Genomic DNA, 21,293 nt, shown 5'->3' with positions numbered 1-21,293 from the left:
GCAACGTGTGCTTTCATTCATTGAATTTCGCGTTCGGTGTCGTTAAATTTTAATGCGACCTGGCAATCCCATCCATCCGGAGTCCCGAAATGGCCTTTCGAGGGTCGTACATTTCGATTCGACAAAAATAACATCGTCTCATTCAATGCAATAGTTGTCGTATGTATGACCTGCCGTAGAACCAAAGACAAAAACTATGAAGCAAGGATATAAGAGAAGATTCCTACTGGAACAATCGATCACCGATTTCAACGTTTAGAAGAAATTCCATTCAATACCCCAGCAGGAGATTGACTGTGCAGAAATCGGTGATTTTTGGCTAGTGAATCGTTGTAAACAACACGAGTGATGGAACATAATTAATATCGCGTGGCGTTTTTCGTGGAAGCAGCTAGCACCAGTGTCGGATTGTTGTTTTCGAAGTGTGTGCGAGCGTGTGTGTTAAACAAGTGAAGAAAAACGCCACTTAAGCAATCGACTGAGCAAGTCAACCCAATCAATCAAAACCCGACAACGGATTACCACTGGGTGGATAGTGGTCATCCCCGGATTTTTGTTCCATTTACACCATCTCGTAAACTGGCCGAGCTCTTGCACGAACGGACATAGAAAGGAACAAGCGGGAACAACCGATAATCTGCGCTCCCCAAACAGAACGAGACGAGTGATCATGAGCTACTGCATTTGGAACGTACAAATCGATAGAAGTCGGAGTGGATTTATCCGGAATGTCTCGGGACGGCTCTTCAGAACGATAGCGACCTTTTCGATATTGCTACTGGTGATTGGAATTGGTAAGTAGACCCGTTTCTTTTCTGCTCTTGCATTCGAACGAGGACCTTTTTTCATCAATGGAAATTTTTCATATTATTCGTTCAAGTCGCACACTTTCTCAGGAGAGCGGAACGGATAGGGCGGTTTTCCTGACCGCCTATCTCAGCACGGTTGTCGTTAGAGAGAAAAGCTTTCCTTCAACTGTGTTTTTCAACATCCGCCGAGAAACCACTGTGCGCCGTCAATGCCCATCTGATGGTTCCTCTTATTTTAACATCCTCTCTCTATGGCGAAACCCGTGACATCGCTCTTTTTCTGTCTCTGGAAAGCTTCTTTAGCCGTGTAGCAATGAATGTTTTGTGAGGACGTGAGAAATGTGCACTCACAGTTGAGAGCAACGAGTCTAACCCAAATACGAGAGGTTGGATCAGAAAGTCTCATTTGGCCTAACGGAAGCATGGACCAGGGTAGCATGCCTCGATCGTGATAAAAATGTCATCTATGTTTATGAACAAATAACAAGTGTTAGGTGCTAAAAACCCCAACAGTTTTCAATTGTACAATTGAAATAAACGTAAAAGATATGTAATATATGTTGCTGTATAAATAATGGAATATTTTCCTCATATCCTCATTGTTTTTCGAATTAAATAAAAAACATAAAATTAATTAATAATTAGTCAGTTCTCTACCCTCCTAAAGAAACCTTTTTTCACATTGAGAGGCAGTACTCAAGTACAGATGATATACATGATAGTACAGATGATGACATTTTCTAAGAGATAAATAGTACCGTCATTCAGGGATACTTGCACTGCCGGGGCCCTTTGCCCTATTCCACCCGGAAATCATGATAAAAGTTTATTAAACAGAATAGTTTCTATTTAAGTCCGTGAAATGTACTCAAATAGCTGCCAAATGGTGTCAAAACATCAAGAGAATCAAATCTCATCCGCACGATACTGTGCGAAGTGCAAGAATAGTCCATTTTCTTCATTCACCTGTAAATACACAGTAAAATCTACTTAATACGATTAATATTAGCTCAAAACCAAGAGAATAAACCTAAATAGCAACAATTTATTTGAAAAACAACAACAGTGTTGAATGTCGTCGATTTGATACCGTGAAGAATTCACAAAAGGTCTATTTTGTCTGATTCTCTCCTAGATACGGAAAAACATGATCATTTGGTATTACGTAAAGATGCGTAATTATTCATGGATGGTGTCTTTAAGCCTTGGTCTTAAACGTCTTTCTAATACTTGACCCTTCTTTAGCGACAGACTTCACAGCCGGCTATTAGGGTAGACGACAGTTATGGGCAGGGATGGTTCGATCACTTTGACTCAATTTTGATTCATTTGACAGTACCGTCTTAACGGGGCCACATATGACATAATTACATATGGGACATTTGTAGAACAGGTTATTATCTATAATTTTGCTGAATAAAGTTTTGCTCTATCTTTTGTAGTTACGGCGCTACAATGCTAGTATCTTGTTAGTGACTAAATGAACGTTCATTTAGTCACTGGTGAGCTACTAGCGTTGTAGCATCGTAACTACAAACGATACAGCAAAACTTCGTTCAGAAAAATTGTAGATTAGAACTAATTCTACGAATGTCCCATATATAAGATTGTTATATTTGGCTCGGCTGAGACGGTACTGTCAAATGAATCAAAATTGAGTCAAAGTGATCGAACCATCCCTGGTTATGGGGCTAGTGCAACAATCCTACTGATACTGACTCTTTCTAGCAGCACCGCCTAGTCGAGGTTCGAACATACGACGACTAGTTTGTTAGGCCAGCATCGTACCTCGAAACCAACTTAGCGGATGGTTTAGAGCTTTTAGAGAAGTTTATTAATATTGCTGTTTGCATTGAAACTTGGATTTTTAACACACTTCTTCAGTCACACATTTGTAGATCGTGGAAAAACACCATGAATCTTGGTTGTTTACTATTTGAATTTTAATGCTTACATCAACTTATTATCGACGTTAAGATTAATATAAAAATAGTTTCTAAATGCATAAGCCATAATTTGACTAAATATGCAGCGTATATAAAATAAATGAAAAATTAAATACTATTTATTTTTCCTGCAACTGGTACTGGTACCACTGCCAAATCAAATGTCGGCTCAGATGTGAGAGTTGTAATGATGGGAAATGCCGATCAAAATCTATGACGATTATTGATAAAGTTTTCTTACCGTTATAAACTAATAACTATAATATTACAGCACAAGGAAAAATATATAAGAAATAGAATAAAAACGTTTAAATAATAAGAAGACAAGAAGAAGATTTCTCTTCCAACCCTCCAAATTTCGATATTCTTTCGTGACGATAAAGCTTGATGGTATTATCGATATAAGAGTACTAGCGATATTATCAGTAGCACACTTTTCGTCACAGTTGCACTTTATAACTGTGCAGTCCATTTGAGGGTGAAGAGCGCAATAAAATACACTCAAGTCGCTTTTTACGCGAAGGATACGTCCGCGTAAATCAAAACCACGTAAAAAACAACCGCGTAAATTTCGAAATTTGCGTAAAAAAACCGCATAAATTCCGAAATTCGCGTAGAAAAAACCGCGTAAATTCCGAAATTCGCGTAAAAAAGCCGCGTAAATTCCAAAAGTCGCGTAAAAAACCAAAATTTCGCGTAATAAAACTTTGTGGATTTCAACACTACGCGAAAAAATAGACGTGTTGAGCACATCTGCGTAAATTCCGAAAATCGCGTAAAAACCGCGTAAATTCCGAAATTCGCGTAAAAATAGTCGCGTATAAAAAACAAACCGCGTGAAAAGCGACTTCAGTCTATAGCACATTTTCTCACACTTTTAGAGTGACCGTGAATCCGGGTGGTATAAGGGTGATACAAACTTTTATATTTTTTATGCGTCCAAAAATATTTTAAGACTATGACTTTTATTTACAAGCCGGACTCGATTATCCGGGGATTCGATTAACCGGGGATTCGATTATCCGGGGATTCGATTATCCGGGTTTTTAGACTCGATTATCCGAGTGAAAAAAAAAAATTTTTTTTTCACTGATTTATTTTAAACCCAAATGTTATAATTTTCATGCTACATGATGATTCCAACTAGACAAGCATTGATTAACAGCTACAAAATAGCTACAAAAGCTACAAAATTCCTTTCTTATATCCCTTTTATCGGCGAAAAACACAAAAATAAATCCTGCGATGATGAAATCAATTTTTTTACTTAAAAATCATCATTACCATCATCATTATCATCATCATTATTATCATCGTAATCATCAGTAAAAAATTGCAAAAAAGGAATTTTATGACTTTAGGGGAGATTGATCAATAATAAAAAACATTTATAATACCAAAATATTGCAAAACATAACATACAAAAAATAATATTGTACAAAAAAAGATCATCAGTGGAAAAAATCGTAAGGATTTTTCTGACTTTTGGGAAGATAGATCAATAATAAATAAAACATTTGAAGATAGAATTAACAAAAGGGCGAATGTCACAAGCGTAAACAAACCGAGTGAGGGTTGATTTTCTTATGCTGGTCCAGCAAAAAGTAACTCTCACTCGTTTTGTTTACATTTGCGACATTTGCCCTTTTGTTAATTCTATCTAGATTTCTGATACCTAAAAATCAAAAAACTTCACACCAAAAAAAATTTTGTACCAAAAATGATGATTCGATTATCCGGGTGATTCGATTATCTTCGATTAAATAAAAATGAGCACCCGGATAATCGAGTCCGGGCTGTATTTACATATTCGACGCTTTTTTCGTTATAATTTCATTTACATCCTTCTGAAGTTTAATTAGTTTCCGAGATTTGTTTTGCAACCTGCTTTGTTTACCACAGGGGATCATTCAACCCCCATCAGGTTATTTAGAGAATTAATAAAATTATGTGCCTCAAAATTGTATTCCATAACTTAGTTAGCTGTCACAGTAAGAAGTTTTACAATAGCTTGTACATAGATAGCACGAGTTACTAAAACTGTAAAATCGTGATGGCTCGACCATAACAATGGCCTAACGCTGGCACGGTAATTCAGCATGGTAAGGAGATTATTTAGGAAAATTTATTAAATATAGAAATATGTACTCCCCCATAAATTCCCTAACATAGTCGCGTTTATATGTTACAATTATGTAAACTAAATATTGAATATGTAAAATAGAGACAGCTGTTTACGTACAACTAATTTACTATGGTTTGATATAGGAAACTGTGCTGTTATTTCAAATATTTACACATCTTCATCAATCAATTAGAACTTCATTTACATATTGGGCCTTGAAAAGTGTCGATTGTTGGATGGCTACAGAAAGCCTGACCGAACACATTTACTAAGAGCTGGTATATTTGTTGACTGCTTGGTGCCAAGGGGTCGGACATTCAGCACATTGTGCCGCGGCACTCTTCGGCACTTTTTGGCATACTCCGGTATTGTTTACGGCACACACTGGCACACCTCCGACACAATTACGCAAAGAAGTCCCTAGAAACAGAGTAAGGATACAGGAAATAAAGATAAAAGTAAAAAGGTAAAAAGGAGTAAAAAGTAAAAGTGAGGTGGACGCACCTCACAAGAAATATTTTACACCTTCAGGCGAAGTTTTACATGCAACTGAATTGAAATGTCTATTTTTCGTTCGAAATATCCGATTCGATTGTTTTACAACAAAAAATGACAAATAATAATATTGTCAAAATGTCAAACAAATAGCTTTTTTTTAGTAAGCTTTAGGCTAGGAAACAATTAGCCCTCATATGATCCGCTTACGTTTGCACATTCACCCTTTTGTTAGTCTCTTCTAGATGTTTAAAATGGCATGTCGTCACTCTACTTATAGGTACTCTATTTCGTAAGCTACGGCACAGCAACGGCACAATGTCGGCACAGTTCAGCAATGTTCGGTACAATTCGACACGCATAACATAAAAACGAATGTGTCGAGTGACCGACCCCTTGTTTGGTACCTTTGGTCTCAGTAGCAACAAAGTTTATTAGTTCCAGGTTTGGAGAAATCGCGTGAATTTTTGTTGACTTAAACCACAGACAAACAGACGAGACACTCACGTTAATTCCATCGTCCAATAAAAACTACTCATTTTTCAAAAAAGCATGTTTCGCAACATGACCGCACCGCGGCGCGCGAGCTTTGTTTCGAGTTTTCAGTATAAAACCCTGCAAATGCAAGCTACTCCGCGACATGCATAACAGAGGGTGCTAGTGTCCAAGCAAAATGTGCAGGATGATGGTTTTTAAGGGATTTTCTTCTATGTGTCATGTCAGTTTGTCAGTGCTTAAACTATCTTCAAATTACACTAGAACAGCAGAGTGAAGAAAATTTCTTTAATCTGCATATAAGATAGTTTTCGTTCTTAAAAATACCGTTTTGGATAACTGTAGAACTTGTTAGCAATATAGGCTTCTATTTTCATTGGCAACATTCAAGCCGATGTTCGATAATACACTACACCTTAGGAAATGGTTGGCGTGCAAGCGTCAACGTATTCAACGTAAATTTCTTTTTGCAGCAAACGGTAAATAGCCATACCGAAGCTGTGCTGATCAGGCACGAGTTTTTGTAGCGAGCCTACCGGGAAGCCTTAGCAGCTATGCGATCCAAAATATTACCCGCAAAACTGTTAGTGACGCTCATGAGCTACCCCTTGTTTTATTCCAACACATTTCAGGTACAATTTTAGTCCGTCCCAGTTTTCATGGTCTACTATTCCATTACTTCGATGGACAGTTCTTTTCCTCTGGTGTATAACGAGAGGTAAATCGGTAGACCTAGACGGTACGAGTTTGCTGCTATTTCAATTTCAGTCTGGCAAATAGTATTTAATTTTTTATTTATTTCATATATGCTGCATATTTGTTCAAGTTATGAATTATGTATTTAGAAACTATTTTTATATTATTCTTAGCATCGATAACAACTCTATGTAAGCATTAGAATTCAAATAAGAATCAACCAAGATTCATGTTTTTTTTTCCACGAAATTTTGGTAACTTTTCTCATCTACAAATGTGTGACTGAACAAGTGTGTTCAAAATCCAACTTTCAATGCAAAGAGGAATACCGAAAGCCGTTCTTTTTAGAACGGCTTCGACTTAAGTGGCTTGCCGTCCTAAGACCAGGCTTCATTCTTGGTTTTTTGCTCAGTAGATGCTCATTTGACTACAGCGCCTCAACTAAAGAGAATTCGAAAAAGTAGTGTAGAGGGAGATTGTGGAGCTAATTATTATCTACATTATTGTTGAAGAAAGTATAGTTCTACCGTTTGTATTTACGGTGCTACGTGGCTGCTACCCCGTTGGTAGCAAAAAGAGTGCTGAGAATGAAGCCTACCTAAGACAAAGCCTGTTGAACAAGGTTCTCTAGTTAACTTGGTTGTGGGCTACCGCCCTCCAATTTCTCGAATACCGAGTACTTTTCCCCAGACGTTGCTCCACCTGGTCTACCATCTTGGTCGCTGTGCTCCTGCTTGTCTTGTTCCTACCGGATTTGAGCCAAACACCATTTTTGCAGGGTAGTTATCTGGTAATCTTGCAACTCACCCTGCCCATCGTTTCCGTCCTGCTTTAGCCTCCTTTTAGATATTGGGTTCGCCTTAGAGCTGTGCAAGTTCATCGTTCATCCTCCGCCTCCATACTCCGTTCTCCTGTATACCGCCGAAGATCGTCTCTGGCACTCGTCTTTCGAAAACTACGAGTACTCGCAGGTCGTTCTCGAGTATTGTCCATGTTTCATACCCGTTGAGAACAACCGGTCTAATAAGCGTCTTATACAGCATACACTTTGAAAGGGGGTTTAGCTTGCTTGACCGCTATTACTTGTGAAGCCCATAGTAAGCTGATAATACCCCTCCGATTCTCACGGTTGGTATCATTGTCCGCCGTTACCAGTAAGCCAAGGTAGACAAATTCGTCATCTACCTCAAATTCATCGCCGTCGATCATTATACTACTGCCCAAGCGGTATTGATCGGCCTCGGTTCCGCTGGCCAGTATATACTTTCATTTAGACGTATTTTGTTATTTGTATGCCAGAAAGACATTGGTTTAAAAGGCCACTGCGACAGTCTTTACGATCATTAGTCTTTTCTGGCAGGTCCCGATTGATGTACACAGATTACAGACCGCCGGATGGAGTTGAGCCGGCTAGTTGTAATCCTGTGCCCCAATTTGGTACTATAGTAATGGTTAATAAGGCCAATGACCGTTTCGGGGTGTTCATCGAAGTGCCACAAAGCCTTTGCGCGATTCATTCGGTTTTTGAAAAAACTTCCGCGTTTTCTGAAAACGACGCGGCCGCTCGAACTCTGCATATTCCTCCTCTTCCATGTAGCGCTTTTTTCCCGGAAGATTTGGTTTCGCTGCATCTTTTTCTGTTTGTGCCTTTCCATGTTCTGACGTGAGGCATTGCGCATCCTGGCCCGCGCGCAGCGTTTTTCTCATCTATCCCCCTCCTACATTCAATCGTTCCGCTGATTCCGTGCCACATGCTCGATGAAGCTCTCCGCCACACTGCTGATGGCTATTTTGATGTTGTTCCAGCAGTCCTCAAGAGGGGCTGCCTCAGCCGCACGAGATCTAACCGAGGCTGGGGCTGGGTACCAAATGTTGTTAACAACGGGGAGTTATGGGCGCATCTTAACCATCTCTAGGTAGTGGTCCGAGTCAACGTTAGCGCCTTGATAGGATTTGGCGTCGATGATGTCTGAGAAGTGCCGAGTGTCGATCAAAACTTGGTCGATGGTTCTGTCTGATTTGATGACTTCCAGGTATACTTCCATCCCTACTACCACAGTTGTTATAAAGTTGTTGTGGTAAGCGAAATATGACTAATTTCTGTCCTAATCCGGTTGCTACAACTAAATGGACCTAAAGTGTTCTATTTGGGATAGGAATCTGTGCTGGAAGAAGGTACAACGTTCGGCCATATTCTTGGTGGAATCTATAAGTCTTATATGTCTTATTTCATTGTTAAACTGGTGTGCGCTGAACCCTCCAATTACCGGCTTGTGTTCTTCCTCCTGGCCAACCTGAGCATTGAAATCCCCGATAATGATCTAGATATCATATTTTGGGCAGCGGTCGTATTCACTCTCCAACTGCGCGTAGAATTCATCCTTGTCGTCATCGGTACTTCTGAGGTGAGGGCTGTGCACGTTGTTCATCTCTGAACGTACGTACCGATGAGCTCTTCTAGGCCATCTTCTGCAGTGCTACGACGTCGAACTTGCGGCTCTTCAATACGTCGGAGACTCAAGCAACATGTTTGTTGTATAATAGCTTATCAAGCACTTGTTCCACAGGAATTAGCTGTACAATAGTATAATAAGATATTCGTTGACAAAAATGTTTGGTGGGGAGCACTCCAGTGCTCCCTTGGAAGTTGAGAGATCGTCAGTTCCACGTCCCGAGTTACCAATCCATTGTCTTTTACGTCACGTGGGTCTATTCCGATTGTTCCAGTCCGAATTTCCTTGTTCTTTATTGATTAATTGTTTTTCGTGGTGACGGCTTGCAAAGCCTGCAACACCAACCCCTGTTTCGCCGGAGGACCAACGAAGCTCGAAGGAGCCCTCCTTCCCTGTTAGCATGCGACCTTGGCTTGGTCACCAAGCCAGCCATGGTCACCAGATCTAAACCAAGGTATCCCGGCTGGTACTACAAGGAGGTAGGTTGCAGAATAAGAGGCTGTGAACTACTGTAGGGTCTATTAAACCTACAGGTGTGCAAGGCAGCGACGCTACACATTATTCAGTCGTTTATCAATCTACTATTATTAAACAGTAATACCGCGATACAAAACAACTTCGATTCAAAGCAGCTTCGCTATAATGTAACTTGGTGTAACATTACTTTTACCTCGAGATAACGTAACTTCGAAACAAAAATAGAGTTGCTTTATATCGAGATATTACTGTATTATTTTTAGAATGAACACATTGTTATATGATGGTGCAAAAGATGTCACTAGAACAATTTTGTTTTATTAAAACTATAGTTTACAATGTATTTTTGTGGTAAGCTAGAGTTTAATTTCAGTTAGTTTCAATTGAGTAAATTCCAATTCAGTTAGTTGCAGAAGTAGTCTACGTCAAAAAAGGTTTTTTTTTGTATCTAGGTTAGAGTGTTGTCTCCATAGCCCAAATGCTACAACACGTGCTCCATGCTAAATTATTATGTGTTAGCCGTGAGCTTCCCGTGGTTGTTCCAATGTCAAGAGTGAGTAACTACAGATTGATAGGGGAATTGAAAAATAGATGGGATTGGCCTTACCAGGCAGACCCACATAACCGCTTGAGAAACGGTTTTGAACCGCATTTTGGTTTAAGATTACATTCTATCTGCCAAATAAATCCGGTATCAGCGATTGAACCTCATGTATTAACATGTATGATTACAAAATTACCGATTACCGCTCCCACTACAGTTTTTCTCAATTGACAAAATTCTGCAAATATTCCGTGTTAGGGCGATGCATTGCGGCGAACTGTTCGCGCACTGCGGAGCAGTGTTCCCAGAAGCCAATTTGCTAATTTTAGAATAGCACACTCAATCAATCAGCAAGCTCAGCTGCAGCATTAGCGCTGGGAAACGGGTTACATTTCGAATGCAAATTCTGCTGGTTGTTTGATGGCATTATCACTCTCAGTCGTTCGCTGGACCGCTTTGGGTCATGCACGTGATTGTGCTAAATTGGTTGAGAATCGTGTACCTACTAGGAAATGTTTGAAACGTTTTGTTTCAAATTATCTACTAAATTGAGCTATTATGCTATGGAATAACAGTTCGTTCAATGAAAAGGGTAAACCGGCCATTTGTAGGTACCTACCAGTGTTTAACAACTTGGTAGATTTGTTCAACAAACTATAGTCTGTGCTACTCGCGTGCCACCAGGTCACACGTGTGAGACTCCGTTGGGAGCACCGAATTCTGAGCACAGCACAGCGCAACGAGACAGGTGATGAACACGTTGCTGAGGATGATGATGATGATGGTGGTGGTGTTGCAAAATGAATGAAATAACACACCCACGCCGATTTAGCTTCCTTCTTCCTTAGCAAAGTCCTACGTGACTAACATCATCGCGAAGGAAACACAGTGTAATGCAGCTTATATTTTGCTTTCTATTTAATTATTTATATTTACTTTATGTAGCCGTAACGGGATAGGCAATGGAAAATGGAATTAAGCCTAAAATTGCACTTAGACTATATCCGCTGTCGTAAAACGGATAGCAAAAATTGTTATTCCGATTTTCATTGGCATTCTCAAAATTGAATGAAACTAAAATTTCCTCTACGAGGCATGCGCTCTGTTTGAGCGTAGTAGGCGAGCTTTTAAAATCTACATACACCAGAAGCCCCGCTTGGAAAAGGGAGCAAAAGCTCTGCGGGATGCTTGGTAGCAGATTCGATAGCCAGACTCCTGAACACGGTATCGAAGCACGGGGGAAAAAATATTGAACAACGTAGAATCCCTCCGGGGAGGGGACGACGCAGTGAAAAACAGGAGAGCCAGCATTAAACACAAGGTTATTCGCCAAAACTGGCACCGTTTTCCCGAGCGAGCAATCATACTGCGTCTTTCCCACCGAGTCAGGTTGACCTGAATCGTTGAACGGGTTTTAATTATAGGAATTATCTGCGGTGTACTGAATCTATTTGTTTTTAATGTAGAAGGTTAAAAATATATTATACTTGAACAAGTAGTGGAAATATATTTGATATTTGTAGTGGAATGAATGCGCAAAAACAACCATTTAGGGTAATTTGCCAATTGTTGCACACCTAATCTCTCGGGAAAACTATTACGTTACTTTAATCGAAATTTTTCCTGTAAACAAAATGACCTTTCAGTAAAACATTTAGTATGTTTTCATAGCTCGAAATATTGCATATATTATGCAATTTGAGTTTTTGTCCAACAGTATACAGATCCAATTGTTGCCCACTTGATTTGCGTCCTATGCCTAATGTTGCACACGTTTAGTCCAATTGTTGTACTTCAAAGAAAAAGATGAAATTAAGAGAAATACCAGCACAGAAAATTGACATATAAAGAAAAACTCCTTAAAAGCATATTTACCAATTATAAGTACTGTACCGTTACCATTTTATCACGTAGGTATTTGATTTCGATCATCACCGAACAATGGTTCACTAGAACAGGTATACAAATTATTGCATTGAATTAATATGTAGTAATTAACATTAATTAATATAACTTTGTTTTCCGGTATCTTTCCTTTTCAAATTTAAACGTAGTATACGTTGTTGGTTGAGATTTTGTGTTTTCAATAGCAAAGTTATTCGATTATTTTTTTTTTCATTCGAGCGTATAAGGTCGAAACCTCGACTTTTAAGTTCTTTTAGCCATAACATAAGTTTCTCCTTTTCCTGTAATAGAGGCTGAAGCATTGTTTTGCGTTATAATTTCCATTTCTTAAGAATTTTTCATGACAAACTTTCGCACACATTGTTCCGTTAATCGACTATGGATTACGGAAATGAAAATTATTTCCTATTCACGAAAGTTGTTACAGGCCGATAATATCATTAGGCAGATTTAGTCTCCAGATCAATAATTATTTGTTTTGTTTTAATCAGACATATTTGTATGTGGTATGTGGTAAAACTTCAATAAGAGTTGAATCAAGTAAGAATGGTAAAAGTAGGGTCTAGCTCAGCGGCATTTGTGGATGGTGTGCAAGAAATGGACAAAAACCTAATTTTTTTCCCAATTATTAACCACTGTACATTAGAACACAAAAATATTTATTTAAACAAACATTATGAATGCGGGTATTTTTAAAGGCATAGAAAATAAGATGGAGAAAACTTGCTTTTTGTTGAGATCTTAAAGCTTAAATTTGATGAGTGATTTCTTAACCCAAACTGTAAGCTTTCGACGTATTTTGGCTCTACTGAGAGTCAGATTTTGTCAGCAAATTTTTTTTGCCAAATATTTGTTTGCTAACAACTATGTTTACATATATTTGAAGGTAATGATATAAAGTTGTGTTTTAATTATTTGGAGTGTTGCGATAATACAGATATTCTCAGATATTTTTCAAAAACTGAGAAGTGGGCAACAATTGGGTGGTGGGCAACAATTGGCAAACTACCCTAAGGTACAAAAAGTTGCCATTGACTGTTTGGATTTCAAAAGCAGTTTTTATGCTCAAAATAATACTTCTGTTCATGAAAATGTAATCAGATTATACATTGAATCTAAACCGAAACATAATTTATTATTATTTTTTATTTATTTATTAAATTTAATTTTTGATATGACGAGGAAAAACCCAATTGAGGTGAAGTTTTCCTCAAGTGGGTACAAAAAACCCATCATCTTTTTAATGTACAATACCAAACATTCAATAATACACAATTCAGGCTTATAAACACGAAAACTATTAATACCTAGTCAGTCTTTTTAAATGCTTTTTAAAAACATCACATGAAATGCACAAGTCAAAGTGTACGGGAGTGTCGTCGTGGTTGGGCCACGTTTTGGAATTCATCCATAACTTTCGTTTCAAAAGGAATTTTGGAAATCTAAATACATCGTTGCAAAGGTCTAAGAATAAGGTATATTTACGGAAAGTTTTGAACTGATTGCTTGGAAAATAAAACAATTATAGGCATTTACCTGAAGACAAAAAATGTTGTCATAGTCGGGCATGTTGTACAGGTTGGTCCACCGCAAAAAATCTAAGACGTAGACATGAAAAGAATGAATTCCGTGAACAACGGGTCATATAGGTACAAATACCCTATTTTTAATTGCATTTTTGCGAAATTTTGGCGATCTTGTAAAATCAATATTGCTACAATCGCCTTTTCCGAAGTGTACAACTACAATAAAAAAAAACAACAAAAATCTAGGTTTGTATCGTATTAATTTTGCTTTATTTCATCACATTTTACGTGACTGACAAGTATTTCATCTTAGCCTTCCCAATCATCTTACTGGAGGGGATTTTTCTATAGTCTTCGTGTGCAGCACAACACATTGTATACATTTTCAAAATTTATCTCGATAATTGAATTTCATGAATCATTTCTTGAAGAAACGTTCATTGCGCCTGGAAAACTTTTTTTTGGTAAGATTTAGTCACTGAATTCAGTACGGGTGTTTTGAAGACACGATTGAAACTCACAATATTGTGAAAAGTTAGCTATCACAGTAAGGAGTTTTACAATGGTTGTATCATAGATATCATGAGTTACTAAAACTGCAAAATCGTGATGGCCCGACCATAACAGTGGCCCGACGATAACGACAATACCCTACACAAAATCTAATAAAACCATTGCACATTCGTTCTGGCCGTTATCGGAGCGCTGAAAGTCCAAAAAAGTAATAAACTATAGCTATAAAACCACAATAAAACTGTTAATAAATCACATTTATTATGCTTACTTATATTATAACGATAAAAATGGTTGGCTGCGACACTCATCTTATAAACGCCCCACTTATAGGGCGTAGCAATACAGCATGGTACACCAATCAACGTTGATCTTATTGCGGTTGCTTGTCAAACGGTATGCAGTGTGCTCGTTCTTGTGAGAAGAATATTAAAGTTCAACATCGAAATAATTTTTTTTGCGAGACCATATTGGATATTTTATTTGATCGACAAACAACAATTTATCCAGACAAACTGTGAGTTGCAGAAAGGTAATTATTATTATAAACCGGTTTTCACGTTAAAATGCAACTAGAATGTTTTTTTTATGTTTATTTTGTTTTTGTTTATTATGTTTGTTTGCATGATTGTGATGGCGTTTTAATTTTCGCCATTTATCTTTCCAATATGCACAATAAAATTTAAAACGCATATGTGCTGCACAACTACGAAAACGACTGGAATTTCATTATATATTCTTCCGGGTATTTTGTTATATTCACTGTTGTAAATCCAATCGATCAGAATGATCTGACAGTGAATCTGAAACTTTACCTTTTTTGCTCACGGCTATTGATTTTCAAGTTAATAAAGGTGTCCGGGTGATTCAGCTTGTTACACAGCAAACAAACAAGCAGCCAGGGAACAAAGCGAATAGCTTTATTAGATTAAGTTGCCGTTAAGCAGCAAAAACAGCATAATCGGTTTTACTGCTGCTATCAGCAGAGGGTAATAAACCTACTTAAGCTTATGGCCTGACTCTTCAAGAGGTTAAAAAACCATCATGCATAACGAATATTAATGTAAAAACATTACGATTACTATGAATTTTACTGTTTACAACACTTTATGCTGTAAGTTTACTGCAAAAGTTTTTAAAACTTCTATATTACAGTGAATGTATCACAAAGCTGTTTTTGGGGTTCGTATGTATGGCAAAAAGTCGAAAAATGTACTGTAACCTCACCCAATCACCTCCTTATTCGTTGTAAAATCGGCGGCTTACATTAAAGTTTATTGTGAAAACATCAATATTCATGGTAACTTCAATGTAACTTACAGAGCTTTTCGCTGTCTCTATGAGGTTTTTCGATATTTTGTTACAGTAAAATTCAATATTTTTTCGCTGTACATTTTTATTCGGGCGTACAGCCATCTTCAAGAGTAGCTGCACTTAACTCATCTTCCGTTGGTAGTGCTACCTCCAGCTTATGCGAGTATTTCGGGGTAACTGTGATGGCCCATATGTTGGATCGTGGCATTCGACTCCGTCTTGTATTATGCACCGTTGGGACTTTTGAAGGCATGTATACTGCAGCTAGGCAATGTCTACTACGACTATTAGTTGTGCTATCGTTACGAATTTTTATTCCTTCTACGATACATGTCCGTTGATTAGTTCGTGACCAATTTAACTTTCTGTGTTGTGGTCAAGTAACCTCCAAGTAGCTTTGTGGTTGGACTTGCGAGAGGAAAAAGGTACTTCAGACTATCAGACCAAGAAAGGCTGCGAAGTTTACATATTGTTGGCCATTACAACTTTTCTAAACCTAAACCTTAACCTAAAATCAGTTATATCTTATTAATTAATGCATATAAAGCAAAACAGTCTTCAGCAAAAATATTCCTCATTAATGTGCCAAATATTTTCTAGAACATCACATTGAGCTGCCTGTTGAAATAAACATGTTACAAGAAGAAATGTGAATTGAGGGGTCGTTTATAAACAAAGGTCTATTGCAGAAAATGGGTAAAAGGTAAAAGTTTCATATCTTCAGAAAAATTACCTAAAATTGGTTTATCTTTAATATTTTGAAACCAAAAAGGTGAATAAAAGTTTACTCAAAAAGTTATTACTTAAATTGTTGTTTAAGTAACGCTTAAATATTGGACGACACCTTCGGAATATGCATCAGTTTTTTATTCAAAAAGTTGCCGAAGACCACATTGAGCTGAGATGTGCTGTTTAACCGCAAATATTTTTGTCCCGAAATTTTAATTTCTGGCCCATAGTGCTATCCCTATCCGGACTGAGTCCGTTAGCTGTTTTCTTCGTCGGTGAGTATCAAGCTGGTTTTCATGAGGGTCGCTTCACGATGGATTAGATATTTACCCTGCGTCTAGTAACTGACGAGTTCCAGGAGTACAACTTGCAGACTCATCATATCTTTATGGATTTCAAGGCGGCATACGATTCAGTCAAACGAAATAAGCTGACAGCTAACGCTAGAACATGGTTTTCCCACAGAACTCGTTACGTGGATTCGTGTGACGCTGAATGAGTAAAAATTATGAGTCAGAATAGCAAGTGAGACCTCACGTACATTTTGATTTTGCGGATGACGTCGATATCACCGAAATCAAAAATAGAGCAGCGAAATAAGCCTTTAGGTCATTTATTGAGAAATTGGGACTTACCATTAACACCACCAAAACGAAGTATGGCGTGGAAATCCCAATGGTGTTGGTGTCGAAGAGGAACTGAATAGGGTATTGTCGTTATCGTTGGGCCACTGTTATGGTTGGGCCATCACGATTTAACAGTTTTAGTAACTCATGATATCTATGATACAACTATTGTAAAACTGCTTACTGTGATAGCTAACTTTTCACAATATTGTGAGTTTCAATCGTGTATTCAAAACACCCGTACTGAATTCGGTGACTAAATCTTACAAAAAAAGTTTTCCAGGCGCAATGAACTTTTCTTCAAGAAATGATTCATGAAATGCAATTATTGAGATAAATTTTGAAAATGTATGAAGTGTATTGCTGCACATGAAGACTATAGAAAAATCCCGTCCAGTAAGGTGTTTGGAAAGGCTAAGGTGAAATACTAGAAAAGCGTTATTTGTAAAGGTCGGGCCACTTGAGTTAGTCATGGTTGGGTCACCATAATTTTAAGCCCAGAAGCACAATAATCGCTAGAGAATGTCAGTTACGTAAAATGTGATGAAATAAAGCAAAATTAATACGATAAAAACCTACATTTTTGTTATTTTTTTTCATTGTTGTACACTTCGGAAAAGGCGATTGTAGCAATATTGACTTCACAAGATCGCCAAAATTTCGCAAGAATGCAATTAAAAATAGGGTATTTGTATCTATTTGAGCCGTTGTTCGTGGAACTCATTCTTTTCATGTTTCTATATAGAATTTCAATACGTATGTCTTAGATTTTCTGCGGTGGCCCAACCTGTACAACATGGGCCGACTATGACAACATTTTTCGTCTTCACGTAAATGCCTATAACTTTTTTATTTTTCAAGCAATCAATTCAAAACTTTCCGGAAATATACCTTATTCTTAGACCTTTGCAACGATGTATTTAGATTTCCAAAATTCCTATTGAAACGAAAGTTATGGACGAATTCCAAAACGTGGCCCAACCACGACGACACTCCCCTATATTTTGGAATGCTCGTGATATGTGACAACAATGTAAGTCGCAAAATAAAACGACTGATTGCAGCTGCGAATTGGCCTTTACGCAGGCATTACATTTTGTAGCTGGAGTTCCGTAGCTTGCAAATTCGCATAAAACTGACGCTCTAGAGAACACTAATCCTCTCGATGGCCCTTTACGGACACGAATCATGGACGCTCAAAGAAGCTGATCGACGAATGCTTGGGGTTTTAGCGTAAAATTTGGCAAAACCCAAAATGGAGTGTAGCGCAGACGCTACCAGACCTGAACCACGAGCTATATTAAGAATGCAAATATGCTGTTATAATGAAGATAGTACAGTGTGGCAGTCTGCGCTGGGCTGGTCACGTGTCTAGAATGCCCGACGAAAGAGTAGCCAAAATTATTTTAAGCAGAGAATCAAGAAGAGGCCGTAGACTTCGGAGTAGACATCGCACTTCGCACTGATAGATGTGCGCTATCGAGGATGATGACGGACCGTCGCCACTAAAGTAAACTGAGTATGGAGCTTAAGCCGACAGTTCAATATCTGCGGATGAAATACTAATTCTACTTTTAAATACTCAGAATTGAAGCTGGTAATATTTTCGGAGCTTGGACCCCAACAGCTCAACTTAAATGCTTTCATAAATCATGGGGCCCCAGCAATCGAACATTCGTGAGTCATAGAAAAAGTTTAATTGAAAGAGAAATTTTGGTTTAAAGTTCGGGGCCCTAATAGTCCTATTTGACGCTGAATTTTCAATCATCAAATCGGTTGATTTCATAAATCATGGGGCCCCAGCCATCAAACATTCGTGAGTCGTAGAAAGAGTTCAACTGAAATAAAAATTTTGGAACATCTCATTTTGTGTAACAACGAAATTTTTACTGGGGCCCAACGGGCATTTGCCAGTTCGCCCCTGTGTGTGGGGGTGTATATATATATATATATATATATATATACTAGCTGACCCGACAAACTTCGTATTGCCACAAATTAACCTGTGTTGTACATAAATCATGAATCTCGGATGATCTTTGCCACTATCTCGAGTTTTGCAAGCCCCCCAGTGGGCGGCGCTTCCGACGGCGGGTCACCGGCAACACTCGCGACCGGCTCGTCCTGAATGATCCAGTGTTACTATAGATAGTTTTTGTGGTCTTGTTATTGATTAATGTTTTATGGAAGAGTCTCGAATTTCTCGAGTTGGATTAGTTTATGAGTTTCGCAAAAATTTCTGTTTTATTTGTATGAGAGTCCATATCCCCCTACCACAGGGGTAAGAGGTCTCTAACTATCATAAAATAAATTCAAGACTCAAAAATCTCCTACATGCTAAATTTGGTTCCATTTGCTTGATACTCAAATTATAAGGAAATTTGTATTTCATTTGTATGGGAGCCCACCCTCTTAAAAGGGAAAGGGGTCGTAATACACCACAGAAAAAAAATTCTGCCATCTAAAACTCTCACATGCCAAATTTGATTCCATTTGCTTGATTAGTTCTAAAGTTATGAGCAAATTTGTATTTCGTTTGAATGGGAGCCCCCCCCCCCTCATAAAAAGGTAAGAAGTCCTAATTCATAATGGGAAAAATGGTTGCCTCCAAAAACACCCACATGCCAAATATGGTTCCATTTGCTTGATTAGTTCTCGAATTATGAGGAAATTTGTATTTCATTTGTGTAGAAGCCCCCCCTCTTGAAGTGTGGAAGGATCCTAATTCACCGTAGAAAATATTTTTGCCTCCAAAAACCTCCACATGCCGAATTTGGTTCTATTTGCTTGATTAGTTCTCGAGTTATGGGGAAATTTGTATTTCATTTGTATTGGAGCCCCCCTCCTAAAGTGGGGAGGGGTCCCAATTCATCATTGAAAAAAAAATTGTCTCCAAAAACACACATATGCCAAATTTGGTTCAATTCGCTTGATTAGTTCTCGAGTTATGAGGAAATTTGTATTTCATTTGTACAGGAGCCCCTCCTCTTAAAGTGGGGAGGGGTCCTAATTCACCATAGAAAATTTTCTTGCTCTCGAAAACCTTCACATGCCAAATTTGGTTGCATTTGCTTGATTAGTTCTCGAGTTATGAGGAAATTTGTATGGAAGCCCCCCCTCTTAAAGGGGAGAGGAGTTATAATTCCTCTTATAAAGAGGAGAGGGGTCTCAATTCACCATAGAATAAATTCTTGTCACCAAAAAAAAACACCCACATGCCAAATGTTGTTCTATTTGCTTGATTAGTTCTCAAGTTAGGAGGAAATTTGTATTTCATTTGTACAGGAGCCCCCCCTCTTAGAGTGGGGAGGGGTCCTAATTCACCGTAGAAAATTTTCCTGCCCTCGAAAACCTTCACATGCCAAATTTGGTTCCATTTGCTTGATTAGTTCTCGAGTTATGAGGAAATTTGTATGGAAGCCCCCCCTCTTAAAGGGGAGAGGAGTTACAATTCCCCTTATAAAGAGGGAGGGGTCTCAATTTACCATAGAATAAATTCTTGTCACCGAAAACACCCACATGCCAAATTTGGTTCTATTTGCTTGATTAGTTCTCGAGTTATGAGGAAATTTGTATTTCATTTGTATAGGAGCCCCCCCTCCTAAAGTGGGGAGAGGTTCTTATTCATCATAGAAAAAATTCTTGCCTCCAAAAACATCTACATGCCAAATTTGGTTCCATTTGCTGGATTAGCTCTCGAGTTATAAGGAAATTTGTATTTCATTTGTATTGGAGCCCCCCTCCTAAAGTGGGGAGGGGTCCCAATTCATCATTGAAAAAAAAATTGTCTCCAAAAACACACATATGCCAAATTTGGTTCAATTCGCTTGATTAGTTCTCGAGTTATGAGGAAATTTGTATTTCATTTGTACAGGAGCCCCTCCTCTTAAAGTGGGGAGGGGTCCTAATTCACCATAGAAAATTTTCTTGCTCTCGAAAACCTTCACATGCCAAATTTGGTTCCATTTGCTTGATTAATTCTCGAGTTATGAGGAAATTTGTATGGAAACCCCCCCTCTTAAAGGGGAGAGGAGTTATAATTCCCCTTATAAAGAGGGGAGGGGTCTCAAATTACCCTAGAATAAATTCTTGTCACCGTAAACACCCACATGCCAAATTTGGTTCTATTTGCTTGATTAGTTCTCGAGTTATGCAGAGTCTCTAACCATCACTAAAACCTTTCCTGGCCCCAAAAACCTCTACATGCAAATTTTCACGCCGATTGGTTCAGTAGTTTTTGATTCTATAAGGAACACAGGACAGACAGACAGAAATCCTTCTTTATAGGTATAGATATCTATGTGTGTGTGTGTGTGTGTGTGTGTGTGTGTGTGTGTGTGTGTGTGTGTGTGTGTGTGTGTGTGTGTGTGTGTGTGTGTGTGTGTGTGTGTGTGTGTGTGTGTGTGTGTGTGTGTGTGTGTGTGTGTGTGTGTGTGTGTGTGTGTGTGTGTGTGTGTGTGTGTGTGTGTGTGTGTGTGTGTGTGTGTGTGTGTGTGTGTGTGTGTGTGTGTGTGTGTGTGTGTGTGTGTGTGTGTGTGTGTGTGTGTGTGTGTGTGTGTGTGTGTGTGTGTGTGTGTGTGTGTGTGTGTGTGTGTGTGTGTGTGTGTGTGTGTGTGTGTGTGTGTGTGTGTGTGTGTGTG

At 38.4% G+C, this 21,293-nt stretch overlaps 1 protein-coding gene across 1 annotated transcript in view; it reads left to right on the top strand.

The window, feature by feature from the left end:
* The first annotated feature begins 670 nt into the window (after positions 1-670).
* The window catches only part of LOC128746044 (low-density lipoprotein receptor-related protein 4), a 63,976-nt gene continuing 43,353 nt past the window's right edge, over positions 671-21,293 (top strand). The window contains exon 1 of the mRNA XM_053843094.1: positions 671-794. Within this exon, the coding sequence (XP_053699069.1) occupies positions 671-794 (124 nt within the window). The remainder of the gene's footprint in view (positions 795-21,293) is intronic.

Source organism: Sabethes cyaneus, chromosome 1 (assembly GCF_943734655.1).
Source record: "Sabethes cyaneus chromosome 1, idSabCyanKW18_F2, whole genome shotgun sequence".
In the NCBI taxonomy this organism is placed as follows: domain Eukaryota; kingdom Metazoa; phylum Arthropoda; class Insecta; order Diptera; family Culicidae; genus Sabethes; species Sabethes cyaneus.
The sequence above is the reverse complement of the archived record's forward strand: the minus strand, read 5'-3'. Positions and strand labels throughout refer to the sequence as shown.